At 35.9% G+C, this 27,943-nt stretch overlaps 1 protein-coding gene across 1 annotated transcript; it reads left to right on the top strand.

Moving 5' to 3' along the window:
• Window positions 1-27,369, top strand: SLCO4C1 (solute carrier organic anion transporter family member 4C1). The gene is made up of 13 exons (XM_036403330.1): window positions 1-235; window positions 5,065-5,328; window positions 9,078-9,272; window positions 11,864-11,960; window positions 12,853-12,974; window positions 13,818-13,933; window positions 14,214-14,358; window positions 16,255-16,450; window positions 19,629-19,782; window positions 21,317-21,504; window positions 23,072-23,136; window positions 24,913-25,050; window positions 26,556-27,369. Exons 1-13 carry the CDS (start codon window positions 1-3, stop codon window positions 26,639-26,641), a joined length of 2,001 nt encoding a protein of 666 aa, XP_036259223.1. The 3' UTR covers window positions 26,642-27,369.
• Window positions 27,370-27,943: the final 574 nt, after the last annotated feature.

The following is a 27,943-nucleotide window of genomic DNA, read 5'->3' as shown; positions in this document are numbered from 1 at the left end:
ATGAAGGGCGGTGGTATCGAGAACCCGGCGTTCGACACACCCTCCTCCGACTTCGGCCAGCGGTACCACGCGGGCCCCGCTGGGCCAGGCGCCGGCGCCGCGGCCGCCGCCGGGCCCGGCCCTTGCCCCGAGGAGGGGCCCTGCGGGTGGGGTCCCTGCGCCCCTAGAGCTCTGCAGTTCTGCAACAATTCTGAGGGGTACTTGGCTGCTTATAGCCTGTTGGCCATCTTCCAAGGTAACCTGTCCCTGCTGCCCAGGGCACACGCTCTTCCCCTTCCCGGGGCTGTGGGGAGCCGAGCGGGAGCCTGGGCTGGGGAGAGCGGCGAAGGAGTTTTGGGTGGTGGGTCAGAAGAGACAGGGTTCGTCTAGTGCCGTGGCTGAACAGTGACGGTAATGGTTTGACTAAGGGACGACAGTATACATTGTTCTGTGCCCGGGATGGAGACGTTCCACAGTATTCCTTGTACTTCATTCCGTTTGTCCTTTTTTTCTTTTCCCACGTACTTTACTGACGACGAAGTCCACGCGCCTGCAGGTTCTTTGCTTCATGCACTTGTCAATGCTGCATCCCCACTGACTACAGCTCTTCATGTGCGCACCCAGGCAGAGGCTTAAAATCTGGGGATTAAAACACCAATATAAAATTGTAGCACCCCACTACTTTCTTACTTGTTTGCTGATTGAAGATTATCCTGGCCTGGTTGTGTAGGACTTTGGGTAAATTTGAAAACAGCAAAAACATGTGATTTTGTTCTGTGAATCACAGTGCAGCCATCTTCTTAAAATTTAACTAATGATTTAAATTGACCTTGGGAATAACCTGAAGTTTAGCTTGCTCTAAATTCCTGTTTTTCAGCTTCAGAGATTCTTGTCCATACTTTTGGTTTTTTGTAATGATTGATTAGGGCCTTAGCAAGCCTTAGACTTAGAAAGTAGAAATGCTCACTGAGGGGAGGAGAAGAATTACTGTAAAAAACATTAAAAAGTGAGGTTTGTGAAACTTGGATACGTGTGTCTGCCAAAGGGAGTGATTTGGTCTATATTCATAACCTTTCAACTTTATTTGACTAGCTAGGAAAGAAAAGGGTATTTCCTGAACAATTTGCTTTGAAGCTCGTTGTTATTACTCATAAAGGGATTTCTACAGAGGTATGGAGGGGGATATTTGGATATTTGATGTTAGAGGAGAGACCAGCCTATACCAAAGAAATACATTATTTGGATGGCTCCATTGCATGGGGAACCACACTGAAGCAACTGGAATGGTATGAGGAGAATTGGAGACTCTGCTTAAAACCTAGAAGGATTTTAATGCTACTTGTAATGCTTGGAGATTCCTTGCATGAAGTAGTGCCTTAGTATGTGTTCCTGAGAACTTTTTCTGATTTAATCCCCTTCAGATTCTGATCTTGTCTTAGCATATAGGTTTAGTTTTAGAAAAGAAGTATTTAGAAAATTTTGGGATAAGCCTGTTGTTTCTTGCTTGAATTTGAAAGGTCTATGGCTGGTAGGGTCAGGAGATGATTCCTGTTGCAGTTGTCCTGCCAAATTTGTTTTCTCTATGAAAACTGAGAGGTGGGGGGCGGGGTGTGTCTGTGGAAGAACTTTTTACATCATAGCTTTCAATAGTAGCTGAGTAGTAAAAGACTTTTAGAATACACATATAAATTTTTTTGGGTTGCATAAGAATAAGGATAGGCAATTAAAAATGCCTTAATATGACACTGAAAAGATTGTTAAAAATAAATATAGTGTCTTGAATATTTCTAATGTGTCTGAATTTCTTAAAATCAGTCCTCCTGTTCTGATCTGATTGTTGAGCTGAATAACAAACCCAGCATACTTTAAAATCTTGGTTGTAGACTGGATAGGTTTCCAACTGTAAAAACAACTTGTGTTATAAGAATCTCTGTCCCCTTAAGAGGTTATTTGTGTTGCTTGTGCCATTTGTCCAAATATTGCTTTGGTTATCTAATGCTATATGTATGCCAGGCACCTAATGAATGTAGTTCAGGTTTAAGGCCTTAAAGGACAGAAACTGAATAATTTTTGTTTTGGAAGCATGTGTAGGCATGGCTATTACAGATCTTGTGACACTCCTGATGTGTTACCTGGATTTTCTGACAAGACTCTTTCCTTTGCTTAAAACATAAAGGAAACTGGGTGCTGAAGACTAGCTGCAATTCTTTTTGAGATGCGTAAAACTAGGTTCATCAGCAAGAAATTCAGGCTCGTGTGTGAAATTTTTGTGAAAATATTCAGGTCTTGCAGCTTCAGAGTTTAGATAAAAGCACACAAAACACACCTAGGATTTTGAAGTGATGTGACCTAACACTGTACTCTAGTTTGGGTCTACTCGCCAAATTACAGAAACCATCACTGAGGAAGATAAGATCTATCTATTAAACTTGCCTAATGTACCTCTAGAAAAGATTACTTCTTAATGAATTGACGATTAATGAAGTAATCCATAACACACTTTTGCTGAATGTAAGTTGTTGTCCTAGTCTTTTTAAATGAGTGAACATAGTGGATGATTATCTGTAGTGACCTGGTATGTTGTGAATCCAACTGAAAGCATGTATTTTTCAGCATATTTTCTAGCTGCTCTCAATAATAGATTGGTGTCATTAGCACCTGATATGCTGTATTGCAGCTTCTCAGAAGATTTCAGGTGGAACTTAACTCTAATTTCTGGCCCTTCATGTTTCAAGTACATGTGAAACCTGTATTTCCAGAGCACAAAACATTTCTTTGCCTAGAATTTTTTTACATGACTAATACCTGCTTTCTCTATAGCACTTAAAGTTGCCTAAATGTATGATTGCATCTAGTGATACATTAACTGGATATGCTGCAGTTCATAGCTGTAGTAAGAAAACAAGGTAGAGATTATCTCACTATTTTGAATACAAGAAGGACTGTTTATTTCTCATGTCATTAATAATTATTGGTAAATAAAAAAACAGAACCACAGTTTAAGACTGTCCAGTCTAATCTATCTAAAATCTTTGAATATCACTAATATTTTATAGGCTGATTAGACCTGGTACTTTTACCAAGGCATTTTTAATTGTTATTTTTATGTGTTGTTAAAGCCACCATTCTTATGACAACTGCAAAACACGTGTTTTTGTTGAATGGATGAAGAAAAAGAATACTCTTGTGTTTTGTGATAGCAAATAAAGTTGGTTTATAATTAATCTGGATTTTATGTGTCAGTGTACACTGTACCTAAATCTCTAACACATGTGGCAGGACAACAAGGTTTTGGTTGGTAATTCCTATACTGCAGTTTTAAGTGTTGAGATGTCCTTACAGAATTTGGTTTTCAGATCAAGTTACTATCAGCCAGGTTCTGTCTTTCTTGAAGAGACTTCAGTGATTAATCACTGGATGATGTAATTGGAGAAGTTATGCTGCCATTTATCCCATCTGCATTTTTACAGATGAAGTCCAATTATCCAGTATAATTAAATGGAAGGCTTTTTGGGTTATAGAATGTAAATTAAAGGTAGTAACTTAAAATACCTCTAAAAGACAATGCATTCTAGCTCTGTAATCCATTTGCTGTGTAGCACACCTTCATTCAAGTGTTTTAAAGCCTTAGTAAGTGTTGAAGGTCCAGCAGATGGGAAAATTTGTTTTTTCATTCCTTCATGCTAGTATTGTTCTTTGGTTAATGCTTCTTAAAAGGAAAATAAAGTTACTGAATGTGTAACTAATGGCACTGGAAGGACACCTGAACACTTGTGTCAATCCCATATGAATTTAAGGGTGATGAGTAAACTGACGGGTGAAATTGTCAGCCTTAATAAAGAGGCCATAGTAGGGTATTGGAACTAAGATTGTGCAAAGAGTTGTTTCCATGTAGAAAGCTGACGTTTGGCTATTAGAAAATGGCTGGTTTATTTGGAGTAATTTTTTTAAATAAATTAAAGTGCTCTAAGGAGATGTTGAAACTTAGCTCAAGTAGTTGTACTTATGGATGGTGCAATGCTTGTTGAAAACTAACTTAAACACATTTCTGTCACTAGTCTTGTATTCTCTTCTTAGATAGACAATAGAAAAGCATGTTTTAATTTTAGAGTAACTAAAGGGCCTGTGTCAGGGAAGATCCTCATCAGTCATCTGTAAGGTTACAGAACTCAAGCATATTTGTACCTCCAGCCCTAAGACTTCACAACTCTTTTTTCAGTTATCTATTTTATTATAGGTACAATTTAATTAGACTATAATAAATTTATCTGACAGTGTTATAATTACAACTATTTATCCTGTAACTGAATCCTATTTTGGGATTGCTAAAACCAAACTTACGAAATTTTAACTACCTAGTCTTTTTCACAGAAACACAACATGAAGCAGTGTAGAAGATTTAAGTTAGTCTACAAACAGTGCTTTTGTAAAAATGGACAGTGTTTAAGCATGCACTGGCAATTGTAGCTTAGTTCTACTTTCAGTTAATTTTTTTGCAGTTCATCTGTGCTTCAGTAGGGCAGCTTGTGCAGGTTGTTCTGTAACTTCAGGGAAGTTACAGATTCAAGGGGCAAACCTTCTTTGCTCAGTTGAAGTAAATCACCTCAGTTGCTCTGAAACAGTTGCAAAGAATTATTGAATGGCTTTACACTTTTTATATTATAGAGGATTCATGTTTGTTCACCTTCTTGTATCTTCCCTTTGTGATGTCACGGAGTTGGTTGTTTGCAGTAAGTAGAAAACTATGTCCTGAACTTGCTTCAGCCATAGCATGTATTCTAATGCAAGTTATAACTTTGACTAAAATACCTTTAATTTTTGAAGTGTCTTATGACACCGTAAAGCATTCCATTTGAAAGCTGTGCTTCAGACAAATACATAGGTCCTGTACATTTTGACTGGCTAAGCTGGCACTGTATTACCTACTATGTACCTGTGTTTTATAGCTAGTAAATACCTTATAAAGCAGCCTGGTATAAATATATATAATTTTAACTTTTCCATCACACAAGGCTAAGTTTAGCTCTGCAACTCTATTGAGTTAAAGTATCTTTGACTAATTATCTCCTTTTTTTATTTTTGTAGGTATTGTGGTAAATGGCCTGATTAACATTAGTATTTCAACAATTGAGAAGCGTTATGAGTTGAACAGTTCCCTCACTGGTTTAATCTCTGCAAGCTATGATATTGCTTTTTGTTTATTGTCACTGTTTGTATCTTACTTGGGAGAAAGAGGGCACAAACCACGATGGCTTGCTTTCTCAGCATTTATGCTAGGACTGGGCTCACTTGTATTTTCTTTACCACACTTCAGCAGTGGAAAATACCAATATGGAGGTAAAATTGAAGGTAAGCTTACAGTTGTTTTGAAAGTTACACTAAAAAATTAAAATCTCTGCATTAACTTGGTGCAACTCCTTATTTTCAACTCCTTACAACATAGTTAATCTCTGTCAATGTCCTAAAACAGGGTGCTATCTGTAACTGAAAATTGATTATTTGAAATCTGGAAGTTCAAGAGCTGCCTCTCTGCACAGTGAACTTTATTTTTCCAGAAGCAATCTGAGTGTCAATATTGGTTCTTGCTATTAAGCAACGTTTGAATAAAATGCTTTTTTTTCTTGCCTTGATGAATGCAATTAAAATTCACTAAGGAAAAAATTATCTGGCATCTCTTCGTGACTAGGAATCAAGCTGGGTTAGCAAGGTAGGAGAAATGTTAAAGCTGTTAATCTTACCATCTTACCTGAAAGGTGACTAGTGCTTGCATTTCTTTGTGGTTTTGAACTTTTAAAGGCATGTGATTAATTAATTAACAAGTTTTTCTAAGTTCTTTTAAAAGACGTTGATTTTAACTTATATATTTACTTGAAATAGAGAGGGAACAAGCAATACTGAACAAAGCAATACTTAAGTCATGGGTGTAGCTATCTCTCAGTTCTCAAACTTTTTTCACAAAACAAGACTTAGCACGGTGTGATTAATGTCAACTATTTGTATTTCAATTTAGTGGCACACCTGTAATACAGAAATGTTCAGATGTGTTTAAAGCAGGATGACTTAATCTTTTAGGATTGTCTTGTTATTGCAGTCTTTAATCAAAATTATGCCTTCAATGACTAAGCATATTAGAGTGCTCACTAAAAAAAATCAGTAGCTATGAAGCAACATGATGAAAGGTTGTTGATCCTCAAATTGATATCTTCAGTAGTAATCATTTTGTCCCCTTCTATGAGCTGTCTACATGTTAGTCTAAAAAGTTGGGCAAGCTGTTTTATTGTATCTAATTATGATGATCTGAAATGGAAGTTAACTGAACAAGGTCAGAAGAAAACAATCTTTATTGTTTTGGGGACTATGAGCAGATAATTACTTGTTAGCTCTTGGGAGAAGGACAAAAGGGTGTTTGCTCCTGGCTCTGTTAGTCCCATTTCCCTGTAACTTTGGTTTCAGTATTCACCTTTCTACTGCACTTTGATGAAGGGGAAGCTGCATTTAATACATAATACATAAAAGTTTAAATCCGATTTTTCTTTTTTCATTTGGAACAAGATACTGACAGTGTGGGAGAGTACATTACCAGTTATTCCAACTGATCTTCCCCCTTTCAAACAATTTTAGTTGAAATCTCAAGGAGCATGTTACTGTTTTATCCAACATCCATCATTGAAGATGGCTGTATATATTGATACCTTTATTAGGTACATGTTCCACATGGAGTTTTGAAATCTAACAGGAGTGGGGAATTTTTGAATTGACATGTGTTTCTTCACCATAGCACTGCCAGGTGACAGCTTGCCTGCTGTTCTGACTGTTGTAATGCAGGTGCCTATGCTGTGCTGGTGGTGAGCACATTCCAGATCTTAAGCTGACTTAAACAAAACACTATCAAAAATAAATGACTGAGAGTGCAGGGAATGTCAGCACTGAGGCAGTCAAATCTTGCAGGTGCTGTGCAACAGCATCTCTTAGCTGTGAAGTAAGCCACAGCACAGGATTATGTGTTGTCTGGTTTAACTAGCTCTGAGGTTGATGAAACATGTTAGCTATACAATTAGTTGCAGGATTTAATAGCACCACACCCCAAAAGTGTTCCTTTTAGTTATTTGTGTGAGTTGCTCATAGAGATCCTAATTTTTTTTTAATTAAGCTTGTATTTTATGCTTGTATTAAAATCCACCACTTAATATTTCTGAACAGGTCCTATAAGGCCAATTTATTTATCATAATACTACTTCCTAGAAATAGTCTAATCCATTTCATATTGAAAGATCTGCTAATCTGCCTATTATTGTTTGGGGTTTTGTTTTGTTTTTTTTGGGGTTGGGATTTTTTTTGGGGGGGAGCAGAGGAGTTGGTATTTTTGGTTTGTTGGGGTTTTGCAGTTTTTTAAGCCACTGTAAAATGTGTTTTCTATTTTCCAGAAAGGTTTTAGACTCAAATTTGTAACCCAGGTACAACCAGCTGTTTGTTCTGGTAAATTTCCAGGTTGCATGGGCTGCTGGTGCCTCAGCTGGCTCTGGTATGTGCAGTCAAGGGCTCCCCCTGCTGCCTTAACAGAATCAACTTAATTTGATTAATTAGCATGGAGGACTGTGAAAACCTCAAATATTATAAGCAATGTACCTTTAAACTTCAGTCTCGGATTTTATTTTAAAAATTAAACATGTTTCAGTATGTCTGTGACAGCAAATGAGAATCCTAGGTTCTCACTTGACACAAGGAAAATAACTTCATTGTGAAGACAGTCAAACATTGGGACCGCGTACCCAGGATACTTCCTAAGTTGAAAGGAAGGAAAACTTTAAAGACTCTTCCTTTTGAAGTGAGGTTTTCTTATCCCACATGTTGGCCTGTTTCTGTGCAATGGCACTGTGTCACCTATTGTCTGCTACAGGAAGTAATGATTTAGATAAGTTTTCTTTAAATACCTGGTGCGTGGCTAGCACTTTCTTAAGCTTTGTTTTGTAAGACCATAGTGTGGATTGATCTTGCCTCTTCTATGCGTAAGTAAAAAGTGTTCTCAGATGTAAAAGGATCTAAGGAAAATAAAGGTTTTAATTTTAATAATAATTTTGTATAATTTTGTAGTGAAATAGTGTGAATTAATCAGTCTGCTTATCTGATCTGGATGACATTTTCATATATTTGTTCAGTGGGGCTCATTACTACCAAATGGATGGGTTTATCCTGCTTCTTAGGGTTTTATGCTCTTATGAGGAGAACCATGGAAATGTTTCTCCTACATCTTGTCTCTTGGTATTCTGCTACCGAGAGTGCAATGATAGCAAGAGAAAGGAGAAGACAACACAGTACTACCTGTTTTCAGTTCCTCTTTTCTCTTCCCTCCTTGTAGTGCCAAATATTACACCAGCACACACAACCTTACGCTGCTGTACCACTGCTTTCCTCTTGGTGTGTGTGCATTAAGTGCAGAGGTTTTATGTTAACTTCTCCTTTTAGAGGCATAGCAGTGTATGTTCTATGAGAGAATGGTGTCGGTTTTTAAGGTTTTCATAGGCAAACACTTCTCAAAAGAGTGAATGTAAAGGAAGGGTTATCTTTGCTAATGACAGACTTCACTTTCTGGCAGATTTCCTCAGGTTGTGCAGGCTGCTCTGTCACCTAAGAGTTGGAGTTGTTAGTGCTCCTCAGAATTGTTATAAGGTACAAGCACACAATGAAGTGTCTGTTACCTGGGAGTACTCATAACCTTTGGAATGACCATTTGACAGGTGGTTGGTTGTTTGGTTTTTTCATACAATAATTTCTGGTCAATAATGCTTTCAATAAGCCAAAGCATATTTATAGGGCCATTTGATTCCTGTTGCTAAAGTGTATTTATAAGGCTATTTCAATCCTGTTTCTTCATAGACAGGAAACAAAAACTAAGCCCTGCTAATTAATCTTTTTGGGGATATGATATCACAGAAGGCTTGGCACTGCAATATTGGATATATTAATAGGTGTGAAAATTAAAATAGGAGCCTGGCATAACAGCATTCATTTGTAGTTTAGCTTTTAGTACAGGTTATTCTTCAGATTGGACTGTGAGTAAGGTAACAGAGTTGTAAAGTCTTGCTGTCTCTGTTTTTCAGACACATGTCAAACTGCAGAAACCACCTTTGCTAATGCCACTTGCAGTGCCAGCACAAACTCTCCACTTCGCAAGTATCTGTATGTCTTTATCCTCGGACAGCTGCTGCTGGGAGTTGGAGGAACTCCTCTATATACTTTGGGGACATCTTTTATTGATGATAGTGTCCCAAAACATAAGTCTTCCCTTTACATAGGTAAATTTAAAACTGTATATAGAACACTGTCTGCATAGATCATAGACTGCAATGCATTTTAAGTTTTTTTATGAATTCGTCTAATTTAACAATTTTGTAATTATTATTTATGTGCATGAAGTATTTCTACATCAGTTACAGTGCAATTTAGATACTAATCTGCTCTAAGTACCAAGTCTTATAAATTTTCATTTTGTAGAGCATGGTAAAGCTTCTTTGAGCACCCTCCTGTTGCCTTTTCATGTCAGTAACTGAAAATTGTTAAACGGTTCATGTAGCTTGTCTGTTAATGACAGAATAAGTTGTAACAAAAAACTTACACAGTATTTTTCAACACCTGTGACTAAAAAGTATCAGTCAAGTCAGTAGCTAGATCGTATTATATCCTTTAATAATTTTATTTACTTACCTTCTAATAGTAGGCTGTCCACTCAGTGCATAAACACTGGTGTGCCTCGTCTGATCAATCCCTTTCTCTAGCCACATACAAATTTGGCACTTGGCTGTACTGGAAGTACAGAGATTGCCTCACTGAGACTGTTTAAAAGCTAAGGAGTACGAATACTTGGCAATGGTTTTTAGTCTTTTTCAGTCACCATTCTCTAGGTTATATGCCATTTTATTGCCAAGTTCCTTGCAGTCTAAGTGTGTTTTCTATGGGTATGAAGATATTTATTTCCCCTATCTCATATGTAAGCTGATTAAAAACATATTATCTATACTTCTTACTTGCAGGAGGAATTCAAAACGTCTCAGATTCCAGGACTGTATTCAGACTAGAACAGTATTTTAAGGGGCAAAATTGAAATAATTATCTGTTTGCATGCAAATTTTTCACAGTTTTCCAAGGCAAGCTACTTCATTTGATGCCAACAAACAGGATAGGTGCCTATGATAACTCTTAGATGAAAAAGACAAGTTTTGGTTTTGCTGTTTCTTTATTTTGAGAGGGATAATACTGCATTTTTTCTTCCTCCCCTGAATCCAGTGAAATAAATAGAGCAGAATTAGGGTTGTCTGCATAAATGGGGAAACAAGAAGTGACATGAAAACTCAGGAGAATGGTATCAGTGTTTATACTTTTAGAAAAAGATCAATACAAAAAACTAATTCATGCACAGTCTTCAGGCAACTGGGTTGAGTACACAGAAGAGCAGTGTATTCTGCTTAATATAACAAAACTGGAATGCAAGTGGGTGGATAGGTAACTAAGCTTTGATTATTTTCCTTGCTTCATGCAATGTATTAAGTATTTAAGTATATTGTGTTGATTACCTTATACAAGAAGGCTTATGCAATGCAGAAAAAATAACAAAGCCCAAAAAAACAAACCACAAAACAAAACCAAAATAAACCCAGAACCCACCCCTAAAATGGTCCATAAATAGCTGCCAGCACCTTTTGATGTAAGCCTGCAACTTAAAAGTTGGTATTTTCTTTATCCTCTCTACTGGGTGCATGTTCATGAGGACTGGTACATCTACAACTAAAGCCAAACAATTCCAAATGTATTTAAACTGAGTGTGTGGGAGAAAATAGGCACTTCTAAGCTCAGTTTGAAGTTCTATAGGATGAATATGAACTTAATTCATTTCCTGTGACCATGTCACTATTTCTGAAATGTAGGAAAACCTGGGATATATCTACTCAGTATTTATTTTTACTTACTTGACTGTCACATTCTGCAGTGCTTTATCCTCTTGCACCCCTCTCACCCTCCTGACTCCCCCATCATTTCCTCTTACTAACTAGAGGAAAATTAAGTACTTGTGATCCATGTACTTCAGAAACAAATGAGAAATCCAGATTATTCAGCCTGGGGAAATGGTAGGAATGCATGTTTACTGATTAAAGATGGATCTAGTTGCTATTAATTGCAAGACTTAATTTGCAGAGACAGTGTTCCTGCTGTCAGTGAGTGCTAAACTGCCTACCAGAAATGTGTCTGATAGGCCAGGAATGCTATTGTGACATCAAAAAAATCTTACACTCTTTTGTAGGGTATGGTTACACCTGCAACTTTGCAGGTTAGTGATTTCTTTTTTAGGGGGAGGGGGTCAGGGTTTGTTTGTTTGTTTTGTTGCTTGTTTGAGTTTTTTTCTTTAAAACTGTCAGGAGCTATTAAGAGCCTTGGCTTTGTATTTTAAGGCAGATATTACTCCAGTCACACACTTTGATGTAACTGTCTTCTTTTTTTAGAAAATCTAGAAAACAACTAAAGATTGAAAAACAGAAATAAGAAAACTCTTAAAGATTGTGGTTAATACAGTTAACAACCAATGTTCATAATTTCACTGGTTTTTTTCACTAGTTATTTCTTAAATATAGGCACAAAATGGGGGAAAAGGCAATCTAATAATGCTTAAAGGTGCAGTCAGCCTTTTGCTGGACCTGAAGCTTCTGAGAGCTGCAAATTTCTTTGTTGAGGCATAATTATAGATTTTGTCTTCTATGTGCTACAACTGTAGTGATGGTAAAACAATGGGTTGACTTACAGTCAACTTTGGTCTGAAGTTGACTTAAAAATGTTATTAAAAGAAAGCTTAAAAAAATAAAAAGTTATGGTGAACTTGATATATTTTCTCTTCTAGGAGTTGGCTATGCCATGTCTCTGCTGGGTCCTGCTATTGGCTATGTCTTAGGAGGGCAGCTGCTTCAAGTTTATATTGATATCCAGATCCCAAAAAGGCAAGATAGAACTTAGTTTATTGCTTCCTATTTTCCTTCTCTAATAATTTTTACTAAAATATTCAGCTTTTCTCCCTGTGAGGAGAAATTTTTTTCAGAAAATACTGTGTTTTCAAAAGCTTCATTACCTTGGAAACAAGTTGCACTTGAAAAGGCTTCATGTTAGTGAGTTACTTCCTAGAGTAGTGACTCCATTGTGTGTGGAAGTTTCTCTGTAGTGCAAATAGATAGTTCTAGCATTTAGATATTAACTATTCTAAACCTCAGTAGCAAAAAATGCTTTTTCTTTTGCTTAGTTGTATATTCGGTGTTAAACCTCCATCTACTGATGTCTTGTGGAACTGTTTCCTTGAGCTGGAGTATTAGGATTAGGATTCTTAACTCCTAGGAAAGAGCTTGCTAGAAAATCTTTCTGTTGAATAATAGTCCATTTTTTTTTAAAAAGTGTTATAAATTGTACTAATATTTAAACCAGCAGCTTCATTTACACTTTTATTTCCTATGTTTTAGAGCCTTCAGATTGATGCAATGGCATTCTGAACTTCTGAATTGGTTTTGGTATAACTCACTGATTGAGGAATCTTTCTAAATCCAGTATTCCCAGTATCTTCATAATGCCTCAGAATCTTGAAATCAGGACCATAGAATTGTGTTTAAATTGGAATGACCTTAACTAATGAATTGAAGGCTACATTTGGTAGAATTCATTATTTTTATAATTGCCCAGTGAAGGTGGTTTAAACAAGCAAACAATAAATTTAATACATATAAAACTAAGAAAATAGCAATATTAAAAGGCTTTCTGTTAAAATACATTAAAAGGAAATATTCCAACTCACTAAAATGTGAAATTCAGGAAGGTAAACCTGCTTTTTCTGAATTACTTTTTCAGTACAAAGGTGGATCAAGATGACCCACGTTGGCTTGGAGCATGGTGGATAGGATTTCTTGCATGCTTTTTTGCAATTTGGCTTCTTATAATACCTTTTTCATGCTTTCCAAAGCACCTACCAGGTAAAGGTTTAGCAATGCTTGGCTACTTTGGAAGAGACATTTGTTCATATTTTTGGGTTATAGAGTACTGAACTGAATGTTTCCTGTTTGATTTAGTTTCTCAGTTAACTGTCTTTGACTAAAATCAGAGGACAAGTTTGTTTGTTTATTTTTTTTGTTTCCCCCTCCAATATGCAGTCTTTACAACTTTAAAACAAGGTGAATCAGCTAGAGGGAGGATCTCATGTATGGTGGTCTTGCTGATGGCCAGGGGGTTGGGTATAGATGATCCTCAAGGTCTCCTTTCAACTCAAATCAGCCTGTGATTCTATGATTCTCTATAATGATGGACTGGACTGGAAACATATACCTAAGTGTGGAGACTGGTGGTCAAAGTATGAAAGATGCTTGTAGCTGAGCACCCAGGACTATATTTAAAGCTTGTTACGCAGCAGGAACAGTGTAGAAATTCCATGAGCATCCAAAGGGACTTACTATACTAATATTGAAGGAGAAATGATAGAGGAAAATAAAAAAGTAGGAAATGGAGAATATGAGGATGATTAAAAAAAAAAAGGGGCTTCAGCATACTCCGAAGTTTTTAGGATGTCCCTGTTAATATCTTCTTGCAGCCAAGACCTTCCAACGTCCAATGAAAGTATAATGCTTTCAACAAAAATCTTTGTTCAACAATAAAGTATTGATCTCTGTAAAAATCTGTGCCAATAAAACAGGCAAGAAGACCTGTAATATCTGAAAGCACTTTCCCAACTAAAGGAAATACAAATTTTTGTGGTTTTTTGACATTGTCTAAGAGTGCAGGTATTGAGTGTTTTCATTGTTGATAAATATGACAATTTGTAGGAACTGCAAAAATTCAGGCTGAAAAAATCCCTGAAACTCATGATGGTGGAGGTCAAATACTGGTTGAGACCAACGATATTGGACAAAGTTTTAAAGACTTTCCTATGGCTCTCCTGGTAAGAAAAATTTCAAATTTGCTAAAACTGAATATATTCTGAGAAATGAAATTATTTTCCAGATGTTAGACGCCTATAGAAATGGCTTAATGTGTTGTGATAGGGAAAACTTCAATGTTACTGATAACTTAATGCACATTAATTTTGTTGATGCCTGAGATTGTTAGAAAAACATATTACTAAAGTTCCATTTCAGAGGATCTTCTTTTAAAATATAATGACTTTAGTTGGTACCAAAATCAAATAATTTCCAGAGCGTTATGATAATTTCTCCCCATAGATACTCTTGAGGAATCCAGTGCTCATGAGTCTAATAGTAGCCAGCTCCTCAGAAGCTTTAGTTGCCACTGGATTTGCCACATTTCTACCGAAGTTTATAGAAAATCAGTTTGGAAAGTCGTCAAGTTTTTCAGCAACTCTTGGAGGTAATATGGCTTTTTAGTTTTAAATCTTATATATATATTGTGTTGAACACTTTATTAACATTAGAGGTGGAAGATTATATGGGTATCTTTTTTGTTTGAGATGTTTGTGAATGTACTTAGATGGAATGCAGTAATCAGAGCAGTATTTTTGTTATTCTTGCCTGCCCTTAAGTACTCTAGTACTACTTAAGTACTCTAGTCTACATATTCAGAGTAGACTGAGGATTTTGAGTGCTGATGCAACTTTTAGTTTATCTAGTAGTTTATTCCTTTTAGTAGACTTTTAGTTTACTAGTAGTTTATTCCTTTCTTATTCTTGGTGAAAAACATTCAATTTTCCTTTATTTGAAATTGCCTGAAGGAGCAGTAGTATCTTAGTCCCTACTAAAATAATCAAGATGAAGGGCAGGTAGGGAAAAAAAGCAGTGCTTATCACAAATAAGAAGTTGATTTTGCCTTTCTCTTCTTTAATTCCACACTGACGTTACAATGAGTTTGCAATAAAATGACTGATCAGAATATGTAATAAGTCTGTTATATAACTGGCTCTGCTGTAGTTGGCTTACTGTCACCTATTTTTATCTGATATGCAGAAGTAATATGTAGAACAGGAGAGAGCTTCTATGAAAAACTGAGTATTGGAGAAACAGAAAACATCAGATGGAAGAGCTGTGCTCAGTAGGCTCACATCATTGACATAATTAATTCTGAAGAATAGCAACCAGATCAAAGCAGAAATGTCCATAATGCAAACAGATGCTTGCAATATGCAGATTTAATATTAATCGAATGTGTCTTGCTAAGCTGTAGAGCGCTGCAATATAACTATGGTAGTTGAACTGCTCTTTTTCCAACAGAAATGTGTTTGGGAAAGACCTTCTGAATTACTTCTCTGGGCAATATTAGATAGTATTGTTGCATCAAAACAAATAATCTGTAAGTTTTACATAAAAACATATTGGAATATATGCTCAGTTGTTAACCAAAGACTAGGACTGAAGTGAAAAGCTGAGTGTTGCATTTTTTGTCCATAGACCTTGACTGAATGTCTTCAAATTGAAAATATTGACAGTGCCTATTAAATGTACAGCTTTAAAGAAATGCCTACAGTAATGTTGAAAGCTGGCTGTACCTGAACTCAGCTAATTTGTCTAAACATTACCAATGATTGTGGAAACTATTTAAACCATCATTGACTGTGGTTTTTGGAATTCCCAGGTCTGTGGCCTGGGCAGTTTTGTCACTGTACCTGAACTGTTTGTAACGTTAACTCTCTCAGGTTGGTGTAAGTTATACTGAGTTCTGTGTTGTATTATAGATTAGCCATATAAAAATGCTCAGTTATTTATCTGGAGTGCAAAGAGGATAAATCATGGTGGACTACATAGACTATGACAGCAAATCTGACCCACTGATATAGACTTCTTTGCATCTTTCAGTAGATGTCTTCTTGCATCTTGTGTGCTGTCTCTTGTATAACAGTGTTTATGTTCTTTTATTAACAAGTTCATAACAGATGTATAAGAAACAACATGGACATGTCAAAAAACCATCAAAAGAATGAAACAGGATTTTCTGTTTTCGTAGAGACACCTACTGGTGTTCAGAGATTCCCACCCCACAGTGCTCCTAAGTCATCTAGTTTGGCTATGTTGAAGTTGGGTTTTGGACAACTATAAATTACACTGTCCAGTTAAACCTCTGGAAAGGCTAAAGGTGATGTAACAGTAGAATAAATTACTTATGTAGTTAGATTCTGGTAGTATGGTTTGAAAGCAATATCACATGGACTGCTTTTTGCAGGTAACTGTTTTGATGTTTTTCTTAGCATAAAATTGCATCACAGTTAAGTCTTGCACTTTTTATGTAACTGCTCCTTGTCTTGTTTTCCTCTAGGACTTGTACTAATTCCAGGAGCAGCGCTAGGCCAAGTCATAAGTGGTGTCTTGGTTTCCAAGCGCAAAATGGATTGCAAAGGCATAATCAAGTTCATGATAGGCACCTGTTCAGTGGCCTTAATATTAAACACAGTGTTTTTATTTGCTAAATGTGGGAATGAACCTTTTGCAGGTGTCTCTGAAACATATAATGGGTAAATACATTTTAATGCACTCTTGGCTTTCATATTAGTATTTATTCAATTGCCATAGTTTCATATAGTACACACCAGCAGTGTTTAAAAGCAGAAGGAGGGCAACTAGCTATTCTAGAAGTCTGCTCTCAAGTGGTCAGTTATCCCATTATAAATTAACAGAGGCAACTGCAGCTGTTGGAAGGTCTGTCCAAGAGCTAGATGGGGCTGTGCAAAATAATTCAAGTAGGCTGTTACCTAGGGACTGCTAGATGCCATCTAAAAAAATCATGGGTGTCAGTTGTATGCTGTCTAAGTTGGTAAATAACTTCCCAATACCTTTTTATTGTTTTCCCAAATCCCCCATTATATGCAAAGGCTAGATACCACTATCTTGTATAAAAGCATAATCTGATAGTTCTTCTCCAATGCATAAAGAGACACTTGAAGCTAAATGAGATGGGAAAGAGGAGTGGTGCAGTTTGCTGACACAATAGCATGATATGTACCATGAAAACACAGAAGACGGGTTGGGGAGGAAATTGGTTTTTTAGCCTCTAATGCCCATGCAAGTTGGTGGAAAGTAGAAATGTACTGGTATGGAAAAATATGCAAAATGAATCAACAAAGTTCCATACACTGGTGACTGAAAGAAAATAAAAAACCTTAAAGCCCAAAAGGCCCAAGTTACGACTCATTCTGATTTCATCTTTACAACTTGCTGTATAAATTGACAGTATATTTAAAGGCCAGTGTTGAAATTGGATGACTAAAATATTGCTTTGCTTCAGTGTCTGAAAAAATAGCAGACAGATTACTTAGACAACTCAGAACTGTGAATCATGATTCAGATTTTGGCTACAGAAAGGTTATAGTTACATATTTAGCGAAAGAATTTGTAGTCATCAATAAAATGCTGAAGATGTAGCATAGAAAATGGTATATGAAATTACCAGTATTTTTATATCAGGTCCTATGGTAACAGGCAGCAGACAAAGTTACAGCTGAACTGATTTTCATCCTAAGTTAAATACCACTAGCTTGTATTTTACAGTTTTGTGTGACTTTATCAGTTATGTAGCTTAACTGTTGCTAAAGGCTACTTATCTACAGCAATTGGAAGTTAACCAGTCCTGAAATATATCTCTTCCCTTGGTATCCATTATAAGAAATGGCTCATTTCTACCTTATGCAGTGTTACCGGTTGGCTTATACTTTACTGGACATGTGCATCAGAATTGTTAGTGGCATTAATACAGTGCCAGTTCGTAAACTGTTTTCCATGAAGAAATAAAATACGTTTTAAAAGCAGTAGCTTTTTTAAAGCAGTAGCTTTAAAAAAAAATAAATTTATAAACTTGTGCAAGAACAGTCAAGTGTTTGCTTTCATGCTACTGAACAAATGCTTCTGAATGAATAAGTTATGAGACTACTCTGAGAGTTGACTTAGAATTTGATGGAGATTTTTGTGGAGAATTTCAAGAAATCCTTCATGGCAAGCATTATCTTCTTATTGAAAAATAAAAATAACTCAGAAAGGTGAGAGAAGCTTTTGCAGGTTTTGTCTCGGAATTATAGGAGTACAGGATCACTTGTTTGTGTTAATGAAAACAGCATCTTAGTTTTAGTAACACTGTTTATTACTAAGTTAGGCCATCAGCAGAACTAACATAATTTTGTCCAACAGGCACTTCAAAGAATTGCTTTTGCCAAATTCTATTGCCCAGTGTTTCCCTTAAAACTTGAAGGAACAGAAATGTAGTGACTATTTCTGTACTTTATTTCCACGTGTCTGTGGGACTCTTGATTAAAAACTCCTATAGAGTTTTTTTTTAATGAGCAATTGATGGTCTCATCTGCTAGATTTTTTAGAAAAGCCAGAAGTATCTTTTTTGTTGTATTTTTCTCTGACTGGGTATAACTAAGTGTTCATTCCCTCTTTGGAGGTCGGGGAAAGAGACACTGCACATGTAAATAGGACAAATGCCACCAAATTGATTAAATATTTCCAGGCTTTGCATGCCTCTCAGGCTAGAAAGGCACTGAATGTACCAGTCTGATTAGTGAATTTGCTTATGGTGCAATGTAGTTCATTCTTCATACTTAGAAGAATTGAAGTTAGTTTGCTTAGGCTTAAAGCACAAATTAATTTAGTGGAGTTCTGCCAAAATGGATTTTATATGTAATTATGATATCCCTTATATTCCATTTGAAGTTTGACTGTATGTAAGTTAATTCCTACATAAGCTATTTCTTCTATTAGTATTTTTGTCATCTCAAATTCTGACAAATAAACATACCTTTAGATAATTAATGTGGAACTTTAATTTTACAGTACAATATTTAAACTCTAGTGGCAGTGTCAGTAACTTGGTTTTAGCTGACTGAACTTTTAAGCTGTGAAAATTCTTTACTTATTAATGAACTAACATTTGAAAATCAAAGGATGTTTTTATTCTCTCTGGTTATGCCTTAGGACAGTCCTCACACAAACCAAAGTGATCTTTCATGATAATAATACAGTGGGACTACTGCAAATAAAACCATATGATTACCTGTATTGGAAGTAAATTGAAAGTAAATATAGTGTGCAAGAGTTAAAGTAAACTCTGTTATTAGTTATTCCTTAAATAGCCAGAGGAAATCTTTAAGGTCCTTCAGAGTGTCATTGAACTCTGCATTTAACGTGTACAGTCGTCTTTGTGCTCATACAATTTAGATGTCTGCATGGCAGTGTTAGAAATAGTAAAAATAAGGTGGCTTTGCAACTGCACTCAAATCAAAAAAGGGGAAGAATGTTGGAGTATGATCAGTAGAATAAACAACTCCAAATACTGGTTTTAATCTTGTATTTTTTTCTTGAAATTATAAATGGAAGAAATTCAAATACCTAAGTGGGAGGGAGAGGATGATATAAGAGTTGGGCTGAGATGCAGAATTTTGTAATCTCTTTTGTAAGTGGAAATTGGAGGAATAATCTTTGGATAGAATAACAGCATAAAAAAACCTAGGTATATAATAAGTGGAAAATCTAGAGCTGTAACTACTATGCTTATTTTTAAACAACTAAGTGCATAAGTAACATGAATAGAGTTTTTTAAATTTAAAATTTATTATGCTATAAATATTGCTTTACTTATTTACATATCTTCTGTTTTCAAATTGCTTTTTTAAAAGCCTATTAACTTCTGCTTTTCAGAACAGGCACTCTATATAACTTAACAGCACCATGCAATGCGAACTGCAGGTGTTTGCGCTCTGTATACTACCCAGTTTGTGGCAGTGATGAAGTCCAGTACTTTTCTCCCTGTTTTGCAGGATGTACCACATATCTTTTTAACAACATGAAAAAGGTACTTTATGCAATGAAGATAGCTGATATGGTTTGTTCTGGTTTCCTGTAAAATGCGCTGTATTTCAAAATGTCCTTCCTACAATACCAAATATAGGTCGTATTTAACAAAATCCAGCGATTACAATACGCAGTTCATTTACAGTACCAGTGTGACTCCCACTGCTGATCTCTTAACATGTTCACTGCCACAGTGCTGGGCCTCCCGAGTTATTGGGAAGGTATTCATAGGTTGAAGCCAGGTCAAGCCCATTACTCTCTGAAATGTTTCTGGTAGTTGTCTGGCTTTTTATACTCTATGTTGGGGTGAGCTACACTCCCTTCCCTTCACCACCCCCCATGTTCATGCTGGTCTGGCTAACTTAGGAAAATGTTTTCACTCTCTTAATGAACTCAGAGAGAAGCATTTACATCTCTTTTGATTCACTGAAGTGGCATAGCTGTTTGTTTTCTATATAGCTTTCTTTGCAACAGTTCTGGTCATTCACAGCCTGCATTGTTCTGTGAGTTTTCTGGGCACAACAGTCTTTCCCACCTCTGGGCCTTCTTTTGTTGTAAGGGTTTACTGGTTAGCCACAGTGTTTCTCATTTGTGTGATGCCATTCTCCAAGTGTACATCTACCAGACTTCCTAATGCTGAAAATAAGTTAAATCTAAATGTACTTTAAATAGAATTGACAATCAGAAAAGTCAGCAATTGTCTTGAAGTTCTGAAGAACCTGAAGTTCTTATCTAGATCTTTAAGAAAATGCAGTGTTTATTGTATACATATACATGACAACCTGCTTCCATGAGTTTTGAAAACTTGAATGTCAGTAGCCTCTGATGCAGGAATGGTTAGCTGTGAAAGTGCCTAGGTTATTATCAAGCCTTCTTGGAACTGAGGGGCTTTCTATGCTTATTTCTTCTAGTACAATAGACTCTTGAGAAGGGATGTGGGAGCAGTATAGAGAGATCCAAAAAGCAAGCTGACCCAGGAAAGGCCTTTATACTTTTATATTGGAAAATGAGAGGAAGGTATTATCCATAAGAAAATGTAGGAGAGTAGAAATTTCACACTTTGTTGACACGTTATATTTTTCTTTGAAAACAAACTGTGGATTTAGATGAAGAGCATATTCCATTTGTTCACCTGCATATAGAAGTGGTACTATATGGCTTCTATTCTTTCCTGCTTAAGTCTGAAGAGTAGTGTTTGCCTCTCTGCATATGGTTTGCCTCTAACTTCTGCAAGTTTTTTATAGTTGTAGCTAAAAGCTTACAAAGCATACAGAATGGAGGCTATCACTGTCTTTTTACGTCAAAAATCCAAAAATACCTTTTGCTCAGGTGAGGTGGATCAGTCAAATTCTGGTGAGCCAGTTTTAAAAATTAATCTTATTGTCATGTGCTCATCAGGAAATTAACTGTTTCCCATATAGTAAGGTCAATGTTTATTCTTGTCTTCTGTGATGCAAATGTAATGAAAAATTTACCAAAAGATGTCATTTTGTAACATTCTGGGAGCTAAATTTTGTCTTATAAATTATTTGTAGACATACCACAACTGTTCCTGTATTGGGAAATCAAAAAGAGGAAATGGTTTAGAAGACTTTCTCTATGAAGCTGTTCCTGGGAAATGCCCAACACAATGCAAATTTTTACCTTTATTCCTGACCTTCTTCTTTTTTGCTGTTGTTTTTACATTTATGGCTACTACTCCAACAACCGTGGCCATTCTCAGGTATGTTTTTTGGTCTGCAAGAAAGGTGACATTCTTTTGAAAACTACTATCAGTGAAATATTTAATTCTTTTGCTTTGCAATGCGGTATTTTAATAAGGTTATGTAGTAAGCAAGCAGTACTTTAAACAGAGCATAGTCATACCACTGTTCGCTCTTGTTAGTAGATGAGTTTTGAAATTATTTAAAAAAAATCTCTCTAGCGTGCAGCAAAATTTATTTTATGGATTTTGAGCACTCTTGACTGTTTTAGTTGAAGCAAAAAGGAATAAATGTTCTTTGTGCTTTGATGAAGAAAATATTTGTCTAGCCTATTGATGGTGTCAGCATTTCAAATTGTATCAGGAAAAGGACAAAATAACAATTAGTCTTATATTTTCAATCTTAGATTCCTGTCTCAATTCAGAGTTCTAGCTTGAAAAATTGTAGTCTGTCAAGAACTGTAGACTATTTCCCATGATACTGATGTTGTATGTATGGTGGTCACTAATACAAAATGTGATAGTGAGTTAACCAGTGGTTTTGCTTTCTTCCAAATTGCTAAAGCTTATATGCATGAAATACAGGGGTTTTTTGTTTGTTTTTATTTTTAAAATGTGCTTCTCATTCTGAATTTAGAGCTGTTTTGTGTTTGTTGAAGTCAAACTACAAGTTTGACTTGTAGTTCTAATACTTGCAGTGAAAAGATAACCATGATGCAAAAGCATGTTGCTTTGTGAGGATGTGGCTAGATGCCCTTTGGTGAGAGGCTGAGGAAATCAGTAACATCTTACAGCAGTGCTTTGTAATAGCCTTGTGTCCAGGTTTGGTGTAAATCTGGAATTAACAGCTTGTCATTAGTGTGGAGGCAGAATAACATAAAGTTCTGCATTATCTTCAAAATTGAGCTGACACAGTTTTATTTCAGTAATTCTAAGCAGTAACATTTGGATATTTGAATCCTTATATAATTCAGCTGAAATAGTGGAACAGTTTTTTATGGAAAAAAGGACTGTAAATAGATTAATTTTCAAAAACTAATTTAAATAGCTAAAATGTCAGTAATTTTACAGTATATTCCAATGTCTTTTCTGTGAGCCTTTTTTGTGCAATTTCAAACATAAATTCATATACTCATGACAGTGTTCTACTACTAGAAAAAATCTACTGCATGATGTGGAACTCATTCTCCTTCTCTTAATTACCTATATGGATAATAGAGTCCAACACTTACTTCTTTATGTATAGTAGCTCTGGATTGCATCCTAGCACTATTTTAATTTCCTTGGTTGTTCTATGGAAAAAATGTTTAACAGTATATCAGGACTCTGATAGCAAGCTTCCTTTTTATTTATACTATTTTGTTAAACTAGTTAAATCTAAAATTTCTTGATGGGCTACTGGTGTTTTTTCTGTCTTTTATCTAAACACCACTTTAAATAGTTGGGTTACTTGTTCTGCACACTGGATTTCTAAACCCTTCAGCAATTAACAATTAAAAGAGTATATAGAGAAAGCATATTCACTGAGGGACACAGCACAGCAGTAGAAATTGTTTACTCTGTCTTAAACTGCAAATCTTGTTTGCAGGTGTGTGCCAGATAAACAGCGCTCATTTGCTCTTGGAGTACAGTTACTGTTTCTGCGACTATTGGGTATGACTTTCTTGTTGAAACATTTGCCTTTGAGTAATCTACGTATTTGACATTTTTTTTCTTGACTTTAAAAAAATGCCTTAAAAAACTTTCAGGGGCGCTTGAAGCAGTCTGTCATTGGCTTATAGAATACATTTGTAAGGTTACATCTGGATTCAAATTCTTTGTTAATAGGGCATTCATGCTCTCTTTAGCCTTTCTCACTCTTACGAGCACAAGCCAAATACAGGTAACTGCCATTCTTTCAGTAAAACACACCTGGTGCTACTTGCCCCAGAAGAAGGCCTATTCTGAAAACTGAGATAAGAAGAACCGATGTAATAGAAAACAGTTTCATGTAACATCTGGAATCCAGAAGTTAAAAGAAAAATGAATATGTGGAGTCTTTCCTCTTCTTCCTTCCTTTAAAATGTCTTTCACTAACTTCAGCATTTATTAAGATAGATAATTGTACATAATTATTTACAGAGTATAATGTGGGAAGTATAATACTTTAATTCCATATCTAAGCATATCCAGCATTTCAGTAAGATAGATGAATCTTCTTAAGTAAAACAAGGGTAAGCATATGTATTTTCTGGTCCAGAAGCATTTGAATTTTCTCAGGCATAATGAAAAATCTTGGTTTAGTAGTACACAGTTTTTAAATGGTATATTTAATTCAAGACTGGGACAAGACACAGTTGCTGATTGGACTTTCATGCCAATATTTAGTACTGTAGCCATTCCCTCTCCTTTGAGATTACATATCTAACACTCGCAGTATGAGTTCTGCCTTGCTGTATTCAAACTGTGATTAATATAAGTCATTCTCCTGATAAAGTGTAATAAAACAAACATCCTCACAGGTAGGAATAAGCTGGAAATCTGTGATCAATGTTGTATGAGGTTCCCTCTGTTTCACTTTACTCAGAGTTCAGATATTTTTGCTAGATCTCGAACTCCTGACTTTACTGTGGAGTGATAGAACTTTTTACACTGCCTGTACTATGGCTGAAGAAGGCAGTAACTAACAGCGTTACTTACCAGCAGCATATTTTTGCTGTAGGCTTTAAGAATCGCATGGGTTTTAGGCTGAAGACCTAGTGAGGAGGGACATAGCTACTTGGTTAGCTCTAGGAGAGTTTAGGCCTTGGGTAGTTGGGTAGACATGCAGTGATGTACCTGGTGTGTTTATTCTAAAATTGGCTGTACTTGGATGCAATACACTTGTGCATTATAACACACAAAAATCACATGGAGTTAATAAAATCTGAACAAGAATAATTTTAAACACTGCTTTTTTTTGGTGAAATTTTTACTGGACGCTTTGCTACATATGAGGAACAGGGAGAAATGTGTAACTGAACATTTAACATATTTATATTTTAGTTCTCATAATTTGGAGCAGGTTGGTGTGTATGATCAGAAAAAACAAACTTTTTTCCTTTCAGTTAAATTCCTGATTTCTTGATTAGTTTTTTCACCATTGATTTTAATTTTTTTTCCAGTGAATACAGAGGAAGTTAAGAAGCTCAAGTCTTTGAATAAATTTCTTGCTTAACAAAATGAGAGCTGTATAATGAATTAACTCTCTGCATCCTACCTATTAACTGAGATCAATGCTAGGTGCAGATTTACTATGTAATATGAAGCCTATGACTTTGATTAAAATTGTTACATTTAGTGTCTGGTTCTCCCATTTTATCTTCACCACCAGCTTAGCATTTCATTGTATGCATGAAAACTAGTATGTCAAGTAACTCAAACATTCTAATGTGTTGCTGTGGTTTTTAGGTACTATTCCTGGACCAATTTTGTTTGGTGTTGCTATAGACAACAGTTGTACTCTGTGGGATATTGATGAATGTGAAACTAAAGGAGCTTGCTGGGTATATGACAATGAAAGAATGGCTTATTTGCTCATGGGCATAAGTAAGTCTTTTATATTAAATACATATAATAGGTAATATATATACTGACCTTGTCTGCTAGATGGGGATTATTTTGATATAAAACCGTACTCTTTTCATTTTTGGCAGCAGTGTTTTTTAACTTACTTTCATAAATGATCAGCAAAATATTATAGAAGGAGAAACACCACAGTAAGTAAACCCTAAAGGTTATTTTAAAAACTCCTTTAACAATTACACAAAATAGTTTTGGTCTTTGATCTTGCTTCATTGTTACACTTATTTACTAGATTTATAAGGGACTGGCTCACACTTCAGTCTGTCTTCAGGGCAATGAGCATGATTAGGGGTGTGAAGATGATGAGAGGGATGGAGCACCTCTCCTATAAAGAAAAGGCTGAGAGAATTGTGTTGGTTCAGCCTGGGAAAGTGAAGTCTCCAAGCTGACCTTATTGAGGCCTTTCAGTATCTGAAGGGGAGCCTACAAGAAAGATAAATGGAGAGGGACTCTATAAGAGAGAATAGTGATGGAACAAGGGGCAATGGACTGAAACTTAGAAGGTAGGTTTTGGTTAGATATTAGGAAGAAACTGTTCACTGAGAGAGAGGGTTGCCAGGCACTGGAACAGGTTTCACAGACAAGTTACAGATGCCCCATGCCTGGAAGTATTCAAGGTGTGGAGCCCTGAGCAATCTGATCTTGTGGAAGGTGTGCCTGCCCCAGCACAAGAGTTGGAAATAGACAGACTTCAGGTTCCCTTCCAGCTCCTATCATTCTGTGATTATCTGGGTTGCGTGTTGGCAGTTAAGGTCTGGGGAGCTTTCTTCCTCTTTTTGTATCTCAGTTATTTTCCATAACACTTGTCAGAAAAAATCCTGACTTGTTTAACAATTTCTTCCCTTCAAATGTGTGGTATATATGCTGGTGGGAGAGAGGGTGTAGGCTAAGCTTGCATCTGAGATTAAGTGCTTATGTCCTGTCTTCTTGCAACGGTGATATTTACAGTGTGTGAGCTGAAGTACTGATGTCTAATCCTGAAACTGAAAAAGCAGCAGTCACAACTTGAGGATCTCAAGGCATATTTGTGATCAAATACAATCCCTCTGGTTTTGCCCTTCTCCTTGGCCTTCCAAGTTGTGCAAACACCTTTCTATAGCCTTCTAAGACATCTGACCAGAGAGTACTTAAGAGATATTCTATGTGAAAAGCTTTAGTTTCTGGAAAAGAGAATATTGATATAACAAATTACAGTACTGAAACAAGAAATAAGAAAGATTTGCACGTCAGGCTAGAATGGGGTGAAGAAATACAGAACTGGAGCAAAGCAAAAATTGGCAGGAGGTGAGTGGTCTAAATTCAGCTGTATGACTGTCATTATCTGCCCTTTGTCATTCATGTAGAGTACATTTAAATGAAGTCTTACAGGGTGTATGTAATTCAACATATGAAGCTTTATAAATGAGTGAAACACTGCGTCTGCTACTGAAAGCAAGTGTGATTAAAACTCTCCTGTTCTTTGCATTCAGGTGCTGCTTGCAAAATCGTCACAATCATCTTTGTGGTCATGGCAGTGTATTTCTACAAGCCTCCACCATTAACTAAAGCCCTGTGACAAAAGACTTCAGAAAAAATATCTGCCATTCACAAGTAAATTATGAGCAAATCAGGGATTTTTGAAAGAAAACTGTAAAAATAAGCGTTATTACAACACTTGTACCAAAGTTCTTGTACACCATTGCCTAAATAGAAAAGATCATATTCAACATTTGAAGAACTTGAAATATTTTGAATCTGTACTATTCTCTAATTCATTTAGTATTCCGTTGTGGCTGTCCAAAGAAGTTAGACTGAAATTTGCAGTCTAATTTTAAAAGTCTAGTATGTAACTTAATTGAAGTAAGATGGAATACTCTGATCATAAAACAGGAAAAATAAAGTGAACTGAGCTGTGTTTATCCCTAAATGTTACTGTAGTGGGAGTACTATTGACTTGGTATATTGAAGGGAACTGTGTATGTTTAGAAAGGACTTAATGTGCACATAATGTGGGCTAGTGCCTTTGGGGATTTTTCTGTAGGAACACTTGGCAATTCGCGAGTTTGGCTATGTTTTAGAAATATTTTTACATGTTATCTTAATGCCATAAGTTCATATTTTAGTATTTGTAGGAAGATGTAAATAGTTATGATAGAATAGCTGGGTTGCAAAATCAAAGTATTTGTTAATTTATGTACTTGAGTTTGTCTGGATTATATACAGAAAGTTGCTGTGCAGCTGCTTTATTTAAGCAATCTAAAAATGTTTCTATAAAATTTTAAAATAAAACCTATTTTCTTACTGCATCTGTTGTATGCTTTGTCATTTCCAAATGTGACTGAGTTCTTCTTGACTCCAAGAAACACAATGATGAAGGGCTAGCAAGAATGTGTATGGAAGCATCAAATCTAAAATACAGCTTCATTTTCTTTCTGACTTATGTTAAGTTTTATTAAGTTATGAGTCACGTTATTAAAGCCATATTTTTGTAGCACAGTGCAATTGGTCACAAGTTAGCCACTGTTACCAGACATTAAACAATGTTGCCTACTACTGAAGTATCATTCAAAATTGACAGGAAAATTTTAATGAGTAAGATACTCTATACTTGCTTTACTTTGGTGGTAGTTTTTTTTCCTGTTGCATTGGCTGTTCATGTCACTCTTATGAAACTGTGTGCCTTCTTTCTTGGGTTACGAGGACTGTGTTCAGTGACTCAGTCAAGATTTTTAAACAAGTGCTAGAACAAAGGATTATGACATATGGCTCAAGTTTCATCTAATTCTCTAAACATAGCTGTTAAATTAGGTAGAGGTTAAGTATGCAACTCAAGAAGATCCTCTATTCGTAAATAAAGATTCAGGAAATAAAACAAAAT

Source organism: Molothrus ater, assembly GCF_012460135.2.
Source record: "Molothrus ater isolate BHLD 08-10-18 breed brown headed cowbird chromosome Z unlocalized genomic scaffold, BPBGC_Mater_1.1 matZ_random_MA35, whole genome shotgun sequence".
Lineage (NCBI taxonomy): Eukaryota > Metazoa > Chordata > Aves > Passeriformes > Icteridae > Molothrus > Molothrus ater.
This window is presented reverse-complemented; position numbering and strand designations above follow the sequence as displayed.

Excerpts from the sequence above, each read along its gene's own strand:
- SLCO4C1 (XM_036403330.1), top strand. The coding sequence starts at position 1 with ATGAAGGGCGGTGGTATCGAGAACCCGGCGTTCGACACACCCTCCTCC. Across the intron at positions 14,359-16,254 it reads TTTTTCAGCAACTCTTGGAG|GACTTGTACTAATTCCAGGA; the intron begins GTAATATGGCTT and ends GTTTTCCTCTAG. Across the intron at positions 25,051-26,555 it reads TTATTTGCTCATGGGCATAA|GTGCTGCTTGCAAAATCGTC; the intron begins GTAAGTCTTTTA and ends CTTTGCATTCAG.